This window comes from Canis lupus, chromosome X, assembly GCF_011100685.1.
Source record: "Canis lupus familiaris isolate Mischka breed German Shepherd chromosome X, alternate assembly UU_Cfam_GSD_1.0, whole genome shotgun sequence".
NCBI classification, from domain to species: domain Eukaryota; kingdom Metazoa; phylum Chordata; class Mammalia; order Carnivora; family Canidae; genus Canis; species Canis lupus.
This window is the reverse complement of record NC_049260.1, coordinates 55,664,697-55,682,729: the sequence shown is the minus strand read 5'-3', so window position 1 is coordinate 55,682,729 and position 18,033 is coordinate 55,664,697. Positions and strand designations below refer to the sequence as shown.

The 18,033-nt window shown below is 51.3% G+C and overlaps 3 protein-coding genes across 5 annotated transcripts; 2 read left to right on the top strand and 1 right to left on the bottom strand.

Moving 5' to 3' along the window:
• Positions 1 to 2,325: 2,325 nt before the first annotated feature.
• On the top strand, positions 2,326 to 5,924 carry IL2RG (interleukin 2 receptor subunit gamma). The gene is given in 8 exon segments (NM_001003201.1): positions 2,326 to 2,440; positions 2,662 to 2,815; positions 3,029 to 3,213; positions 3,427 to 3,566; positions 4,187 to 4,349; positions 4,870 to 4,963; positions 5,221 to 5,290; positions 5,641 to 5,924. Coding segments are annotated over 8 exon segments (1,122 nt in total). The 3' UTR covers positions 5,842 to 5,924.
• Positions 5,925 to 6,785: 861 nt separating this feature from the next.
• Positions 6,786 to 8,910, top strand: CXHXorf65 (chromosome X CXorf65 homolog). 3 transcript variants are annotated; one of them, XM_038587654.1, is made up of 6 exons: positions 6,786 to 7,014; positions 7,131 to 7,217; positions 7,419 to 7,553; positions 7,883 to 7,951; positions 8,425 to 8,531; positions 8,754 to 8,910. In XM_038587654.1, the coding sequence occupies exons 1-6, from the start codon at positions 6,990 to 6,992 to the stop codon at positions 8,853 to 8,855; spliced, it is 525 nt and encodes a 174-aa protein (XP_038443582.1). In that variant the 5' UTR covers positions 6,786 to 6,989; the 3' UTR covers positions 8,856 to 8,910. The 3 variants fall into 3 exon arrangements, with proteins under 3 accessions (XP_038443582.1, XP_038443584.1, XP_038443583.1); XM_038587656.1 differs by lacking the exon at positions 7,131 to 7,217 and having other exon boundaries at positions 8,754 to 8,909; XM_038587655.1 differs by lacking the exon at positions 7,131 to 7,217 and having other exon boundaries at positions 6,787 to 7,014; positions 7,388 to 7,553; positions 8,754 to 8,909.
• Positions 8,911 to 9,313: 403 nt separating this feature from the next.
• FOXO4 (forkhead box O4) lies at positions 9,314 to 17,280 on the bottom strand. Its single transcript, XM_038587653.1, has 3 exons — positions 16,381 to 17,280; positions 11,119 to 12,178; positions 9,314 to 10,775 (listed from the first exon to the last, which is right to left on the bottom strand). The coding sequence occupies exons 1-3, from the start codon at positions 16,840 to 16,842 to the stop codon at positions 10,768 to 10,770; spliced, it is 1,530 nt and encodes a 509-aa protein (XP_038443581.1). The 5' UTR covers positions 16,843 to 17,280; the 3' UTR covers positions 9,314 to 10,767.
• Positions 17,281 to 18,033: the final 753 nt, after the last annotated feature.

The window sequence follows — 18,033 nt, the reverse complement described above, 5'->3', positions numbered from 1 at the left end:
AATAAATAAATAAATACCTTAAAAAAAAAAAGATGCTGATGGACGCTTTGGCCCTTCCCAGAAAAATTACAGAGGAGTACAAAATGTTAGATACTTTGCAGGGACATTCTTAGAGCCCTTAAAGGTCATTAATGCATTCCTTAAGTGCCCACGAACTCCTGGTTGAGAAAGAGGCACCTACTAAGTGTCAGATACTTTCGGCCATCATCTTTAATCTGCAAACAGCCCCATGAGTTAGAGATTATAATGGTCTCCATTTTGCGGATGAGGAAGCTGATTTTCAAAGAGTGAAAGTTCACTTGCCTGATATCATTCAGGTACTGTGAGAGCTGAGGCTAAGATTTTTTCCTTGACTCTTGGGCCAGTACCCTTTCTGTGATGGCATTGCTCTTTAGAGAAAGGACAGAATGCTATAATAAAAGTAAGAGGGATCCCTGGGTGGCGCAGCGGTTTGGCACCTGCCTTTGACCTAGGGCGCGATCCTGGAGACCCGGGATCGAATCCCACATCGGGCTCCTGATGCATGGAGCCTGCTTCTCCCTCTGCCTGTGTCTCTGTTCTCTCTCTCTTTCTCCGTGTGACTATCATAAAATAAATAAAAAATTAAAAAAAATAAAAGTAAGAGATAACAACACATTTAAAAATAACAAAACTAGCAAACAACAAATCAAAGTAACACCAACAAAATGCTATTGAATCACAACGGGAAAACAAATTAATCCTGTTAGGGTAGAGGACAACATATTGGAGGAGGTAACATTTGAGCTAACCATGAGGAATTTTAACCCACAGAACATTAAGGTGGGTAAGAACATAAGCACAGAGCCTAGCACATATTTAAGGCTCAATAAATGTTTGCTGAATAAACAATTTCTACAAACACTGTCTCCAATCAGCTCTGGTTTGGGGGAAGATAAGTCTGGCAATAAGATGGAGAATGGGTTGGAGAACAGCGGTCTTTAGAAGGGAAGGCCAGGGGACGCCTGGGTGCCTCAATGGGTTAAGCATCTGCCTTCAGCTCAGTTCATGATCTCAGGGTCCTGGGACTGAGTCCAAAATTGGGCTCCCTGCTCAGTGAGGAGTCCACTTCTCCTTCTCCCTGTATCCTTCCCCACCCCCGCCCTCTCTCAAGTAAATAAAATCTTTTTAAAAAAATGAATGAATGAATGGGAGGCCAGGGGTGCCTGGGTGGCTCAGTCAGTAAAGCATCTGACTTGATTTCAGCTTAGGTCATGGATGATCTCAGGGTTGTGAAATCGAGCCCCCCCCCCTGAGGGGGGGGCGAGTGCTCTGTACTGAGCATGGAGCCTGCTTAATATTCTCTCTCTGCATCGCCCAATCTCTCTCTCTTTCTCCAAAAAAAAAAAAAAAAAAAAAAAAAAAAGGAAGGAAGGAAGAAAAGGAAAGGGACGCCAGTTAGTAGGTTCTAGGAATAATCATGACTAGTGGGAATGAAAGGGTGATTTAATACAGTGGCTGTGCTCACGGAAAGGAGGACATTGCTGAGAGAAACACCACAGACGTAGAGCTGATTGCATTCCCAGGAATGAGAGAGAGGGAGTAATTGATGATGATTTTGAGGTTTCACGTCTGGGTGAGTGAGAGGGTGATGATACATTAACCAAGATAGGGAACACAGTAAGAGAAGCAGATTTAGGGGAAGATGAGGAGTTTGAAGCCAGTATTGTTGTTTCTCCATTTCCAGAATCTACATCTAAGTCCAACCTCCTCACCAGTCTCAACAGGGACCCAGCTCAGACAGCAGCTAAGGGTGGTTATTCTGGTTTGGATCAGGTCAGAAGAAACAGCTATATATGTGCCTACAAGAGCCAAGACTGTACTTTCCACCCAAGACAGTAGGGCTTTAACAGAGGTTTCAGGGTGACTGAGCCAAGGAGGGAGCATAGCACAGGGTGGGGAGGGAGGTTCAGACCCTTCACTCTACAGGATAAAAAGACTTAGATGAGAAGGTGGTTGGGAGTGGTGGTGGTGGTGGTGGCAATGGCAGTGAACAGATCCTTCCCAGAATCCAGGTAGTCTGAGGATTCTTGAGACTGTGATGGCACTGTATGCCCAGCCTGGGACTCTACTTAACACCACTTTACAGTGGTGGTGTTACACCTACAGATTAGATTAACACTTAATCTCCCAGAGGATTTAGCCTGTGTCATAGCACACATTTGCCACACCCTCTGTAAAGCCCTGGTTTCTAAGGTTCTTTCCACCGGAAACTATGACAGAAGGAAATGTGTGGGTGGGGAGGGGTAATGGGTGAGGGGCCCAGGTTCCTGACAGTCTACACCCAGGGAACGAAGAGCAAGCGCCATGTTGAAGCCACCATTGCCACTCAGATCCCTCTTATTCCTGCAGCTGTCTCTGCTGGGGGTGGGGCTGAACTCCACGGTCCCCATGCCCAATGGGAATGAAGACATCACACCTGGTGGGAAACATGGGACTGGAAGGGGTTGGTGAGAGGGGAGCCTGTGGGAAGGGGTCGCATAGAAATCTTGAACCTGCCATGGGGCATTAGAAGGATGTGGGCAGAGTTTAAGAGTGCTGTGGAGAAGGAAGGGGGAAGGGGTTCACTGCCTCATGCTGCTGCTTCTTCTGACCATCATTTCTGGTTTTTCCCTCCCCCTCTTCATTTTCTCCACAATCTAGATTTCTTCCTGACCGCTACACCCTCCGAGACCCTCAGTGTTTCCTCCCTGCCCCTCCCAGAGGTCCAGTGTTTTGTGTTCAATGTTGAGTACATGAATTGCACTTGGAACAGCAGCTCTGAGCCCCGGCCCACCAACCTGACCCTGCACTACTGGTATGAGAAGGGAAGAGGGGATAGCACAAGGGAGTATGAGGGGGTGGTCTGAATGGGAGGGACGGCATGGGGGCCAAGAAAGAGGGTAGCCAGTCTCCCAGCCTCCCCACCATTTTCTCATGAGGCAAGTCAGTTCAAAGACGAGGCTAGGCTGTGGTATCTGTAGTACCCAAGTGTATGCCACTTTTCTTCTTCCTCCCATTCCTTCTCTAGGTATAAGAACTCCAATGATGATAAAGTCCAGGAGTGTGGCCACTACCTATTCTCTAGAGAGGTCACTGCTGGCTGTTGGTTGCAGAAGGAGGAGATCCATCTCTACGAAACATTTGTTGTCCAGCTCCGGGACCCACGGGAACCCAGGAGGCAGTCCACACAGAAGCTAAAACTGCAAAATCTGGGTAATTTGGAAAGGGTGCCCAGAGAGCCCAGGGAGCTTTTGTGGGGCACTGGAGTATATGGAGTGGTGGTGTTCTTTTACCATAAGGATACTTAGGCAGAAAGGAGGAGGTGAGGGATTGGGATAGGGAACTGAGGAGGGATCGGGGCCCTACCTTCAGGATCCTAACTTGTTCAGGCCAGGGGAATGACCACACACACACACATATCTCCAGTGATCCCCTGGGCTCCGGAGAACCTAACCCTTCACAACCTGAGCGAATCCCAGCTAGAACTGAGCTGGAGCAACAGACACTTGGACCACTGTTTGGAGCATGTTGTGCAGTACCGGAGTGACTGGGACCGCAGCTGGACTGTGAGTGACTTGGGTCATGAAGGTGGCAGCAAAGGCCAAGCAAATAGGGATAAAGGATTCAATCAGCTGGGCACCTGGGTGGCTTAGTCTGTTAGGCACCTGCCTTCCAGCTCAGGTCATGATCTCAGGGTCCTAGGATAGAGCCCTGCGTTGGGGGTCCCTGCTCAGTTGGGATTCTGCTTCTCCTTCTCCCCCCACCCTGCTCATGTTTTCTCTCACTATCACTCTGTCTTAAATAAATAAAATCTTTTTTAAAAAAGGATTCAATCAGCCAAATAGGAGGGCCTAATCTCAAGCTCCTGTCTCTGCCTCCCAGTTCTTCTGCTCTGTCTCTACCCTCATTCAGCTCTTTTTCCCTAGCATCACCAAGGACTCTCCAAGAACGTTTCTACCCATACTTTTCCTCCAATACCTGATAGACAAATAAACAAAAAGGAAGCCTTCGAGGGGATCTGGCTAGGAGGCATTAGTTTCTACTCAGCGAAGGGAGTGGTGTGGCTTGAGTAGTCAAGAGAGGAGGGAAGAGCTGGGAAGAACCAGTTGATGTGGCAGGGGGCAGAGTTTTAATTCTCTTTTCATTTTTAGACATCCATCTCCCTCTCCCCCTCTTCCTCCCCAAGGAACAGTCAGTGGACCACCGAAATAGCTTCTCTCTGCCTAGCGTGGATGGGCAGAAGTTCTACACGTTCCGTGTCCGAAGCCGCTATAACCCACTCTGTGGAAGCGCTCAGCGTTGGAGTGAATGGAGCCACCCTATCCACTGGGGGAGCAATACCTCCAAGGGTAAAATGGGCCAAAGGCTTCACCCTGACCCATGAGCCCAGCACTCCAACCTTTCTAGCATCACTGTCTTTTGCCCTGCTTGCCTACCCCTGAGCCCCCTAAACTTGATGGCCCATCTCCCCTCACCCCAACCCCCAGGTATCAGGGCTTTTCTGTGTAAGGTTGGGTCAGTATGTTGTTAGAGTTTGGGGAGGGGGTTGTCAAGAAGGAGGCAGAGGGGCTAGAAGATGTTTAAGATTCCCCTACAGCATTCGCAGAAAGCCTGAGTGGTAAAGATGGCTTTGGAACCAGACAGATGTAGGCTTTTAAACCTGGCTCTGCTGCTTATTCCCTCTTTGACCTCTGGCACATCACTAACCTCTTTGATTCTGTTTCCTCATCTGTAAAATGGAGATAATGATCATCCCCCCACTCTCAGGAGTTGTGAAGATTAAGTACCTGGAAAGAGTCTAGCACCATGCCTGGCACCAAGTTGGGGCACTACAGATGTGAGGCCTCTTTCTCTTCTTTTTTTCTGTAGAGAATCCTTTGTTTGCATCGGAAGCTGTGCTTATCCCCCTTGGCTCCATGGGATTGATTATTAGCCTTATCTGTGTGTACTACTGGCTGGAACGGTGAGATTTCAGATATCCTTGGAAAATGAGGTGGGGTGGCTGGGAAGAAATAGTAGAGGAGGATTATCACAGGCTCTCCAGGAGTAAAGAGTGGGACAATAAGGAATAAGGGGTCACTCAAGTGGACACAGTAATGGAAGGAAACTACAGGTACAGAGAACACAGAAATCCCTTCATTCCATCTGGAAGAACTGGGAGAAGGGTGATAAAAGGGTGTAAACTATGGGCTCCTGCTCCCTCTTTCTCCCCTCCTTCAGGTCGATCCCCCGAATTCCTACCCTCAAGAACCTGGAGGATCTGGTTACTGAATATCACGGGAATTTTTCGGTGAGAACATTGCCACAGGCAAGACTGCAGTTTGTCAACTACTCAATTCCCCCACCAGCAAGTCAGACAGAGTATGGGGGGTAGAGGGGAGGGGAAGGGGCCTGCACTAACTGTCAGGATGTGGCCGACCAGTTGGGGGATGGGCTAGATGGAGAGAGACACACAAAAGAACTGATTATATAGATTGGTTGGGGCAGATGGAAACAGGGGTAGTAGGGGCCCCAGGAGTCTGTGTGTCCCTTCTGTAATCACAGAAGTTGCAGACGTTGTAAGAGTTCCCTTGGCACAGAGCCTGGGTGTTTTACTCCCTGCCCCTGATTGACCCCTGACCTGGAGATATCTGTCTTTAGGCCTGGAGTGGAGTGTCTAAGGGACTGGCGGAGAGTCTGCAGCCAGACTACAGTGAATGGCTCTGCCACGTCAGTGAGATTCCCCCAAAAGGAGGGGCTCCAGGGGAGGGTCCTGGGGGCTCCCCCTGCAGCCAGCATAGCCCCTACTGGGCTCCCCCATGTTATACCCTGAAACCTGAAACTGGAGCCCTGATACCCTGACAGAACCTCAGAGTCCTGTCCTCCTATATTGTACTAACTTCCCCTTATCTAACCAGCCTGGGTCCAATGCTCACCTCGCCCTCCTGTGGCTGATTCTGAATTGTATGCCCCTTATAACTTCCCTCCCCCCCCCCCGCCCCCCTTCAATATCTCCTATCATCCAATTGCCCCTCTGCCCCCATCCCCATCCATACTTCTCCTCTTCCCCAATCCAGCCCCTCCTCCTTGCAGGATTCTTCCTCCAGGAGTCCTGCCATCCTTCCCTCCCTCTTTCCATCCACCCTTCAATCATTCTCCAAACAATGAGAAATAAAGCTTCTGTTGATACTCAACAAGAATGTCTGTTGTTGGGGTGGGGAGCAAGGGAAATTTGGGGTGCAATAAGAGTGGGAGGCATGGCACTGGCAGTAGGAAGGAGAAGTAGACTCATGATGTGGAAGCAGTAGCACCACAAATTAACTAGAGAAGGGTAGCATTCGAGAAAACTGGCTTTTCTCTAGGTGTCCTGCACTCCTACCAGGATACATTTTATTATTTTTTTAAAAGATGTTATTTATTTATTTATTTATTTATTTATTTATTTGAGGGGCCGGGGGAGGGGCAGAGAGGAACAGAGGGAGAGGGATAAGCAGACTCCCACACTGAGTTCAGAACCCCATGCGGGGCTCAAGCTCAGGACCCTGAGATCCTGACCTGAGTCAAAAGCAAGGGTCAGACACTTAACCAACTGAACCACCCAAGCACCCTGCAGAATGCATTTTAGAATTAGAGTTACCAAAAAAAAAAAAAAAAAAAAAGAATTAGAGTTACCATGTCGTCTCCATTCCTGGCAAATCTTTCAGTGTCCCTACCCAGGTTCTTCTCTCCTTATCCTTACTCCACCTTCTGCCACATATACCACTTCTGACCTCATAATCCCTCAACTGCAGCCTCAGGCCCCACCCCTAGGGATGTTGGTTATCCACAACTGCCACCAGCTCTCTCCTTTCTGCCCAGTTTGGGCCTCTTCAGCTTATGTGATCCATCGACCTCTCCAGACCCCCCAACCCCATGGGCCCACTTGCTACACCCTTCCCAGACCTCTAGAACACTCTCCTTCCAAATGACTCATCAGGCCTCCATCTGAAGAGTGAGAAGATCTTGAGAGCATGTTCATTTTCATCAAACATGGAGGTGAGGGGCATCACAGAGCTGGAGCCTCTATTTAGGGCTGGGGAAGTTTGAGGGCAGTGGTCACAGGGATGGTATAACTAGAGAAGGGTGACATGCCCCATCCCATGTCTTCTCAGATAATCAGCAGTTTCTGGTCAATACCAATTGCTCTGTCCTTCTGTTGCTGCATTACACCCGCAGTAGAGTAGGGTTGCCTAAAACAGGTGAGGAGTTGGGGGAGGGGACTAAGGGCTAAGAGTAGGAGTAAGTAGGATAATTTCTAGCCCCCAAGCCCTCAGACTGACAAGAAGAGAGCTCTTTGAATCCAACAGTTTCCTCCACCCCATTCAGGAGAAGATCGCTGCCCTGTTTTGCTCTCACCCTCCTTTCTTAGCTGCCCCAATCATTCTGTGGCCTCCATCCAGACACCATCGATTTGTGTGATGAGACGGGGACAATGAAGTTGCTTTTCCTGATGAAGACCCCTGGAGACTATGCCAGCAAATTCCTTACTGCTCGAAGCACCTACTACATTTGTAAGGTGGAACGTGGAGCACCAGGTAGAGGCTTGGGAGCATTCCTGAAAGATTAGGACAAGGCCCTCAAAATGGACTGTGAACCTCGTCCTTAACATAGGGCACCCTCAACCAGATCCAAAATGACCATCTCTAGTCAGCCTAAGAAAGAGCACTGCATCTATGGCAATAGGGTGGGTTTACTCGTATTATGTGCCTCCCCCCTCACCTGATCCTAGAGTTGGTCCTGATGGTGGGGAATAAGGTACATTAGCTCACAGTACTGTTGAGTGTTAGTTTCCTGAAATCTTGGCCTTTGGAAGGGTGGAGATGGGATGATAGGGGCTGGGGATAGCATACTGCTGTGTTTACAGGAACCCGACTAGAAAATGCCTACAAAGCTTTTGTGCCCCTCCTGAAGAATCCAGAACCTGAGCTAATTGGTAAGGAGCATGATGGAGGAAGGAGAAACATGGAGAGGACTGTACCTAGCTGGGTGATAGAGTACGTTGTCTATATAGAGGGGGAATGGTGTAATATACAGCATGTAGCATCACAGGAGCCTAGGGAAAGGGGAATATAGCCAAGGTCCACTTTAGGATGGATGTTTAGTTCAAACCAGCTGGAGTTGCATGTGTCACTCACCCCTACTCCCCACCCCAATTCCTTGGGCACTGTCTCAGTGTCTCTCTCTGTCACCACCCCATCATTTCCATCTTCCTCTTCATCCTTTTCTTTTGGAGTCTTGGTGTCTCAATTCCTGCTGAAAAGAACAAAACTTAGGTACCTTCGGGTCACTCCTTGGCCTAGCTTTAGGCCCAGTTACTCCAAGTGATGGCTGGAATGATGGGAGGAATGGGATGGGTACATAAGGTCTCTAGTCCTCAGAGATGGGGGACCTTTCCCTGGTTCTCAGATGCTTTGCGCACACAATGTGACCTCCTGGAGAGGAGCCGTATAAAATTGCTCAGAAGCCAAGAAGCCAAGAAAGTCGTTCCGATTGAATCCTCTGTGAACCTCCCAGTAAGACTCATCAAATGTGGTCTGGCCCTGTACCCCCCTTTCCTGCTGGTCAACCCAAGGCTCCTGCACCCTGGCCCCCTGGGAAAAATTTCCTTCCCAAATTCAACATCCATGCCCAAGACCTGCCTCTGGCCTCTTTTGGCCCTGCCGCTGGCCCTAGTTTGTAGAAAACTTCCCTGGAGGGGCCTCTTCATCTACTCATGGACCCCTTCCTTTTTCCAGTCCAAATCAACAGGAAGATCAGATGAAGAGGGGCCCACTCGAAGAGGTCTGCTCTTTAAGACCAGAGCAGACTTTTTCAGTAGAAGGGATAAACATCGCTAACTAAATAAAGTGACCGAGTGAGAGCAGTAAAACGAGGTGTGAAATTACTGGAATTCAATATGAGGTCCCTTCTTCAAGAAAGACTCCTTCTTCCAATATCTGCACCAACGCTTAAGTGTGCCCCAGGGACTGTGGAGGCTCTCAGGGAGGGTAGGAGTGGCAGGAGAGGACTAGGGTGAGCACATGGGTGAGGGTGAGGTGAAACAGTGAAGTCTTGCACAATGAGCCTTTGGGGGACAGAGTAGGGGGTGGGGTCTTCTCCAGCCAGACTACCCCCCCAAGAGGGGTTTGGTGACAGATTGGCATCTTCCCTCCCCCCCAAGATCCACCAAGTCCCCTTGCTGAAATTCCCCCACCCCTTACTTCTCCACCTCTGAGTAGTCCCTTATGCCAGTCCTCTGCCTCTCCCCCTCCCTTCCCCTTATCCGAGGGGCGGGGCACAGCAAGGCAGCTGAAACTAGAGCTGGTTATAGGCATTTATTGAATTTATTCATTTATTGATTTGACACACTTCCCCACTCCAATCTAGCACATGATACAATCTGGGTAGGCCAGGCGCTGACACAGGAAATGATGGAAACCCACAGCAGGGGCGGGGGAGGGGACAATGCAAAGGGGACTGGGGGAGGGGCTGCTTTGGGGCTGGGGTAGAGAAGGAGCCCCAGATGGCCACCCTGGCAGGTGCCAGTAAACCTGATCCACATTCCCCTCCATCCCTGCTCATTTCCCAGACCCTCAGCCAAGCTCCCCAGCTCCCTCTTCCCTGTTCCACCCCTCCCCCTGCCTGCCACCACACACACTTCCACATAACCCCTGTAGTCAGGCAAGGGGAAGAAGGGCAGCAACAGCTGTCAGGGGCCTGGAACAGGGAGGTCTCTGTGCCTAACTTTACCACCCTAAATCCTTCCCTCCTTTTCTCCCCCCTCCCACCCCCTTCCAGGCCACAAACTAATTCCAGGCCTTCAATGCACTCTCCCACCATAGCACCCCAGCACCACACACTCCCAGACACAAGGTGAAAGAGGGGGCCTGGCTTAGCTTTTTCCTTAGGGAAACTCTAAGCTAGTTCCACACATGCAGATCTTGTTCTAGACATCTCCACATTAGAGTTCTTCCCCTTGCTCAGTATTGCTCTCCGCTGCTGCTCCCCTGCCCTCAGCTCTCTGGCAGCCTGGAGCTCTCTCTCCCCCACTTCCCATGCTTCCCCAAGTTATGTCTGTAGTGTTTGCATCATGTCACTATGACAAAGCCTTCAGAAAGAAAGAAAGGAAAAAAGCATTCTCCCCATCACTAGCACCTTACCACTGTTAAAAATCTCTATATTTGTGTTTATATTTCTTTAAAAGTTTATAAAAAGCCTTTCTGTTATCTGCAGCCTTCCAAGGGTGATTTGGCCTGGTGAGCCCCTCAAGTGCTCAGACCTTGGCCCTTCCAAGTCCTTGCCACCCTACCCCACCCCACCCCACTGGCCTAGGGGGCCACTGCGTAAAAATCCCAGGCTCAAGCTAGCCTGGACCAGCTCAGATAAGACTACAAAAGATCCTGCTCCCAAAGGCAGGGGTAAGGCCACTGGTGACTTCACATTTCCAACAGCATTGCCCACCCCTGCTAGAAAACCTAGGGGGTGGGAATGGAGGGAACCAAGGCTGGCTCCCAAGAGGGGGCCTCACCCTCTAATTGGCACAGTGAGAATAAACCCTTTCCCTTTCCCCCACCCCTCTCCCTCCCTCCCCCCACAGTTCCTAAATGGGGCAGCTTTATCTTTATAATTTCCTCAACACCGGTGTGAGCAGACCCCACCCTAGCTCTAAATCGGGGTCCCAAGTTCCCAGAGAGGGGCCAAGGGTAAAGAGTGGATATGGGCACGCCTGGTTCCACCTCTAAAGCAGAGGACAAAGCTTCCAGCCATGGCTCAGGGATCTGTGGGAAGAAGAAATGGAAGACAAGGTAAGAGGCTCATCTGGGATGTGATAACTTTCTGCCCTTAAGGTCCATACCCCTCCCCCCGCCAAAAAAAAAAAAAAAGAGAGAGAGAGAGCCCTTCCCCCCTATCATCTCTCCTGTGCTGCTAGGGGTGGGTGTCGCTGAGGGCCTGGAGGTCCCGTCAGGAAACTGTGCCCCTCTAATATGACACCCTCCCTCCAATTCCCCAGGAGCTGCAGCCACCCCCTGTTCTAAAGTGTCCTCTGGCTCAGATCATGGGACTAGCCAGGCACCCAGGAGTGGCTGTAGGTTATTAGATGCGAAGAAGTGCCATATGTACCTGGCTCGAAGTTGAAGTCCAGTCCCTCGCCCCCATCCATGAGGTCACTGATGATGTTATCCACATCACACTCCAGGTTCTCCATATACATGTCAAGATCCAGATCCTGAGGCATTCTGTCTTGGCTTGCGGCTTCAGTAGCAGGTGTGAGCACAGGAGTCCCCAGGGTCTTGGGGACGGGAGCACCTGCCAGGACTGGAGGTGGTGCTATCATAGAGAGGGTGGGAACCAGACTGCTGGGGCCCGGGGCCTCTAGGGGCTTGGGGCAGAGGCCAACTCCTGCAGCCAGCTTACTGGGGGAAGGTATTCCCCCTAGCAACAGAAGTGTTGGAGCCTGGGACAGAATGGGATCTACCTGGGTCATGAGGACATCAGCAGGGGGTGGTGGTGTGTCAGAGGTGAGCAGGGCCTCCAGAGACTGGGAGCTTGCGAAGCACCCTTCTCCTGCTGATAGGGGCCCCTCTGCTGTGCCAAAGAGAGAAGTGCTGTAGGTGTGTAAGGGACCTGCGACCCCAGGATGCTGCAAAGAGAAGCCAGAGAGACTACTCCTGGAGAGCAGGGAATGGGAAGATGTGAGATTGAGCCCATCTAACAGCTCGAGATCTTCATTTAAGGTAGGAGGGACGCCCCCCGCATAGCTGCTGACTGAGGCTGGCACCTCCTCCTCTGCCAGCGCCTCAGACTCTGGCCTCCTGGGGGAGTGCCGAGTGCTGATGGTGCTAGCGTTTGAGCTGCTTCGTGGACGGAAGGTGGTCCACACATCTGCTTCTTCGCGGTTTCGAGAGCAAGGGCTGCCTGACCACTTGGCAAAGTGGCCAACGGGGCTTGTTGGAGTGGCGCCTTCAGATGGAGCTGGCAGCACAGCAGGTTTCTTCTTGGGGGCCTTGCTGCGGCCCCGAAGCAGCTTGCTGCTGCTATCCATGGAGGCTGCCCGGCGGCGGGGGGCCTTGCCACTCTTGCCTCCCTCAGGGTTCAGCATCCACCAAGAGCTCTTGCCAGTAGCCTCGTTGTGAACCTTGATGAACTTGCTGTGCAGGGACAGGTTGTGGCGGATGGAGTTCTGGGGGAGGGGGTCAGAGGCAGCAGGAAAGGGGTATGAGGTACATGCAGGGGAGGTCAGTGGTTAGTAGTCCAGCCTCAAAGCATGCTGGGACACAGCAGGGGCATTTCTAGAGACCTGGAGCTACCAGAAACAGGCCAAGGTAGGGGTGGGGATTGGAGCTTGCAAGCGGGGCTGGGTGGGATGGGGGAAGGTGGTGCGGGGTGTTGGGGAGGAGGGTGAGGGGGAACCTATGCTGTTCCCTCCCAATGACAAGATGCTCAGCCTCTGCTCCAGATGTCTCCTCACAAGGGCCTGAGTAACAATCTACTGCAGAGGGCACTGGGCCCCCACTCTGGAAAAACTCCCAGCACTGTACTCCTCCCAGATGTTTGGAGGGGGGTGCTGTCTGGCGCTGGTGGGCATTGGGGAGCCAGACACACTCCTGATTCAGCAAGAACTAGGATTAGGTAGGAAAGAATTCCACAGCTCCAATCTGTTTCTTGAGTGTAGGCTTGGGTGGAATTTACAGGACAGTGGTGTAACATCAGCCTAAGACTGATCCACCCTGTCTTGAGCCAGTTCTCTGAATAGGCTTAGGGGCTGGAACCTCAGCAGAGCTGGTGTCCTGCTCCCCATGGGGCGTTGGAGGTCCTGTTCTCCAGAGGATTTGAAGATCTTCGTTTTTCTGATTCCTCCCAGTCCTTGGACAGATAATGCTCAACTAGGTTCAGGCCAGGCTCCTCGCTGGGCCTCAGAGGCACATTCCCTTATCCTTTCCTCCGTGTACTAAGAAGGATCTCCCTTCTGTAAATTCTGCTAATTCCTCAAGACCAAGCGTTAAGTCCCCTCTTAAGTTCTTCTATTGAGCAGTTGCTTGACTTCTGCAGCTAAATTTATTGTATGGTATTTTTTTTTTACCTGTTCCACATGATCTTACCCAACCTTTATTGTATTCTTTTTTTTTAAAAAAAGATTTCATTTATTTATTCATGAGAGACACAGAAAGAGAGAGGCAGAGACAGAGGGAGAGGGAGAAGCAGGCTCCCTGCAAGGAGCCTGATGTAGGACTCGATCCTGGGGGGTCATGCCCTGAGCCAAGGCAGATGCTCATGCTCAACCTCTGAGCCACCCAGGTGTCCCCCAACTTCTATTGTATTCTTTACAATTTCATGCAATTAGTCTCATCAAGTATAAGTGCCCATGGTGGCAGACCGTGTTGTCCAGTCAGGCAGCCCCCAATGGTGCCCCCTCAGAGTGCCACACTCCCAGTACTTGATCAATTACCTCTTGTTTTATTGGTGGGTGGCCCCCTTGTGACAACAGTGAGCCTCCCCCTGAGGTTCTATCAGCTGTGGAGTACTTTGGGCATTGGAAGCTCTGTGTTGTGCTTCCCTCTTTTCCTCCCTCTATTCTCCCTTTCTCCCTCACAGCTGATATTCTGTTAGAGATAAATTCCCCCCCAGCCCAGGGGCCCAGGGAGCTGAGATTGGCAGCTTCTTGAGCCCCCAGAGCAGCTTCTTTTTACTGGTTTGCCTCAGGATAGTTACATCATCCTTTTGTGCCCCCCCCCCCACCTCCTTCTCTGTCCTACCTCCTTTCCCCTACTTCTCCTCCGGAATTTATGCCTAAGATCTCCAACCTTAGGGGCATTTGACTTCCCAGGAGCTCTTTAGTGTTTAGAATCTTGGGAGGAGCCCAGAAGGGCTTGGAGCTACTAGGAGGCTGAGGCTCTGACTGGTGCTCCAGATAAGGAGACCCTCTGCCTGGGGAAAGATGCTTAAGTAGCTTCTTGTTCCAGAGCTCTTTAGCCAAAGAACTCCTTGTCTCCCTCGGACCCTTCAGTAACAGCTACTAACCCTGGCTGCATTGGAACTCCTCGTTCCTTCAAGGAAGGACATATGCCCATCTAGACAGTGACTGTCCGGCCTTAGTAACTTTTGGTACTGTGACTTACTTCCTCCCTTTCCGTCTTTTAGCTCTGGGTCTACTGAAAAGGTCCATTCCTTTCTCTACACTCAATTCCCATGGGGCCCATTTGTTTATCCCCTCTTCTTTAGACCTCAGAACTAGTACATAGTACAACCTTATACCTGGAGAGGTCAGTTCCCTAGAAGCCTATAATTCTCTTCCCTGTTGGAAGTGTGTGTGTGTGTGTGTGTGTGTGTGTGTGTGTGTGTGTGTGTGTGTATTGGGGGGGTGACTGCTAATTGTTCCCCCAAACAACCTTAACAAAGCTTTCTTATTCTAAGTGAGTGCCACCCCCTGGTGGGGTGGGAGTAGTCTTGGTAATTCACAAGAGGAGCCAGTTCAGACCCTGAGGCTTACCCCTTGCAGTGGGGTGGGTATAAGGGTGGGGTGGGGTGGGAGTGCGAGTAGGGGGATGAAGAGGCCAGGAGGCCCCAAGCTCAGTCTGATCCGGCTTCGTCATCATTCCAATGAAGAAAATTTGGTGTCATGGACTAGCAGAAAGCGTATATGACTTATACTTAGACCTGAGTTCAAGTCCTTGCTTTACTGTTTTAAAGTGAGTTTCCTGAGTTTTTGATAACTTAGTTTCCCACTATGTAAAATGTGGAGTCGCAGGATTGCTGTGAAGAGCCATAAAACAAAAAATTTAAAAACTACTTCGGGATCCCTGGGTGGCGCAGCGGTTTGGCGCCTGCCTTTGGCCCAGGGCTCGATCCTGGAGACCCGGGAACAAATCCCACGTCGGGCTCCCAGTGCATGGAGCCTGCTTCTCCCTCTGCCTGTGTCTCTGCCTCTCTCTCTCTCTCTGTGAGACTATCATAAATAAATAAAAATTAAAAAAAAAACTACTTCATAAACTAAAAATCCTCAAATAAGTGTAAATTATAAGGAGGGACTATACTCCCACAGCATAACAAACAGCTCATGATTATTTCTTCTACCCTGGAAAATGAACCTAAGGAAAAATAAAAAAACAGCTGTGTAGGCTGGGTCCAAGGAGGGGAGCTCTTTATGAGCTGAGACTGTGGCATGGCAGTCTACCCAGAAATAGTGCCAAGGGTCTCAGTCAGCTGTCCTCTTTTCTGTCCTGCCCAACTCCTAGGGAGAGTGCAGATCTGATACCTCAATCTCCTATACCTAGGAGGGGACCCTCTGCTCCTTCAACCCTCTGTACTTCCTTGTATGCTGATCTCACCACCTATGGAGGTTCAAGGTGTCCAGGGGTTGAAGCTCCCCATTTCATAAGTAGAGTCCTATATTCCTCAGGATAAATTTCTAGCAAATCTTTCCTCACAGTTTCTTCATGGAAACCCAAGGGACCTCCCAAGCTTGTGCTCTAGAGTCAGAGCCCGTGGTGTGCCTGGGTGGCACAGCACGTTGAGCGTCTGCCTTCCGCTTGGCCTTGGGTCATGATCCCAGGGTGCTGGGTTTGAGCCCCACATCGGGCTCCCCACTCAGCAGGGAGTCTGCTTCTCCCTCTCCCTCAGCTCCTCCCCCAGCTCATGCTCTCTCTTGCTTTCTCTCTCAAATAAATAAAACCTTAAAAAAATAAAGCCAGAGCCCTATCTTTCTTTCATAACTAATGTTTCTCATCAGTAAATGAAAACTCCCCCCCCAGACTTAGATAGCCCCTTACTCAGGAGAGTTTCCTAGCACTACAGGGTAAACTGAGGTAGGTAGCAGCTCCTGGTCCTTTTTCCCCCTCCTGGTCCATAAGAGCAGCTACCTTACCCCATGAATATCACCTTTTTCATCTATGCCACTTTACCCTCTTTTCTTGGGTAGAGGCATTCTAGAACAGTACCTCTATGCTGAGGTATTGAGAGGCAAGCGGGGAATCCAAGTAATCCCACAGGAATCGGAGAAAAGGTGTTGGGATGGGAGGTGGGGGAGGAGGGAAGGCTAGGTTCATGTGGGGAATCCACACAGTTCCTGCTGTACATAGGATAAAGACTTCTCTGTGGGAATAAGTGTCTGGGGCAGCCCAAGCCAAAGTGCTGGGAGTGTTGAGCAGTGAGCAGAGAATTCGATTTTCTCCAAGGCAAGGACAGTGTCTTATTCATCTACAATCCTCCAACATCAAGCTCTGAGCATGGCATATACTATGTCTTAAGTAAATGTTTGTGTAATTGATGATTAAAGGTGGATCTCTGGGGTGGGTGCGGAAAAGGCCCCCCCAGAATGGCAGTAAGGAGGCTAGGGGGCCCAGGGGGCAGAAGGTATTGGGACAGAGGTAAGGGGGTCATAGTTACCTTCCATCCTGCTGAGCTGTTGCTGTCACCCTTGTCCTTGAAGTAGGGCACAGTGCGGACCATCCACTCATAGATCTGGGCGAGTGTCAGCCGCTTCTCTGGGGCGCTTTCAATGGCCTGGCTGATGAGTTCTGCATATGACTGATTTCCCCAGGCATTCCGGCGGGAGCCTCCCTTCCGAGGACCTGTTACAGCCCCCAGGATCCCGGGCTGGGGGCCCCCTGCCGGCTCTGGGAGCTGGGAGGGCAACAGGGTCGGCTCTGAGCGCCCCTCCGGGTGTACCTTCTCCCCCAAACCTGGCTCCACCTCGGGCGGCTCGAGTGGCTCAGACGGCTCAGTAGTGAGCTCTGGTCGGGGAAGGGGCCAGGTACAGGAGCGGGGACGGCTCTGGGGTTCGAAGTCGGGATCGAGGTCTATGATCGCGGCAGCCTCTGTGGCTGAATTCTCATTCCTCGGATCCATACGTGGAGTTGGACCGCCGCCGCTCAGCGTTCAGAGGAGCCTGCCACCGTCCCTTGCGATGCCTCCCCCCAGGGGGGAAGCACCGAGGGCCAGGAGGCACATTCCTGCCAGTCCTCAGAAAGTCTCGAACTTCCCCCTAGACCCAGGACGCTAGCCCCCAAGCTGTCCCTTCTTCACAGTTCTCTGATACTCTTCTCGACTGCAAGCGGACAGCCTCGGAGCTCTCTCTGAGACACCACCTGTAACCTCCGCCTAGCGAAGACACTTTTTCTCCAACCTCTCAGCTTCCTGCTCTTTTAAACCTGAGGCATGGTATCCCCTCATACATTGCGCTCCCATCACGGAACGTCTCCTTAGCCGCAGTTCCCTCCCCCTTTTAAGTTGCTGCCCCCCGGACACTCCTCCCAAATTTCCTCCACCCGGATCACTGCCCTCCCCCACGCCCCGCTCCCCGCGTCACTTGCCCCTCCCCTAGCTGCCCCTCCCCCCGCCTCTTCCCTGCCCTCCACTCTTATTAGGGCCCACGTCCCGGTGGCCCCCGCGTCTCTGTTTCCCGCACTAATTTCCCTATCAACCCCCCCACCCCCGGGTTCCCTTTTTGTTTTGCTCCGAGCAGCAGCCCCCGCCTGACGTCTCTGTTTACCACTCGCCAGAGCAGCCATCTGCGCACGCGCCTGGAGAGCCAGTTGGGAAACCGAGTTTTTCAGCCTGCCACCCTGGTAGGCCCGAGGGACTACATTTCCCGTCCTACTTGGCGGCCTGGCGCCCGAGTAGGGCGGCTGGAGAGCGGCGTGGCAGGATATAGGGAGGTGGAACTTTAATCATTAGAGGTCGTCGCGGACTTTTTCTTTTCTTTAAAGTTATTTTCCTCCTTTTCCCCCTTTCCCGCCTCCTCCTGGGTGACTCCGGGTCGCCTAGGTGACCATGTTGAGAAGTGCTAGACCTTTCTCTCTTTCGGAGGACCGAGGGCAGGAGGGAAAAACGCGGTCTCTACAAGAAGCAGAAAACCGAGAGGCAATAAGCCAAGAACGGACTAGAAAATAGGCTGTATGCATGTTTGGGAGTTGGGTGAATGGCTTGTGTAACATAAACAAATGCTGGTGATAGTGTCTCCTCTATCCCCCTCAAGCCCCCATTTGCAATTCACGGTGACATTGTGATCGCTGACCAGTTTTCTCCACTGGCTTTTCT

Bases quoted from the DNA above. Each gene is read 5' to 3' on its own strand.
- CXHXorf65 (XM_038587654.1), top strand. From the start codon at position 6,990: ATGTTCATTTTCATCAAACATGGAG. The intron at 7,952-8,424 runs GTAAGGAGCATG...CCTGGTTCTCAG, and splicing joins TCCAGAACCTGAGCTAATTG to ATGCTTTGCGCACACAATGT. The intron at 8,532-8,753 runs GTAAGACTCATC...TCCTTTTTCCAG, and splicing joins AATCCTCTGTGAACCTCCCA to TCCAAATCAACAGGAAGATC.
- FOXO4 (XM_038587653.1), bottom strand. From the start codon at position 16,842: ATGGATCCGAGGAATGAGAATTCAGCCACAGAGGCTGCCGCGATCATA. The intron at 12,179-16,380 runs GTAACTATGACC...CCCCTCCCCCAG, and splicing joins ACAGCTCAGCAGGATGGAAG to AACTCCATCCGCCACAACCT.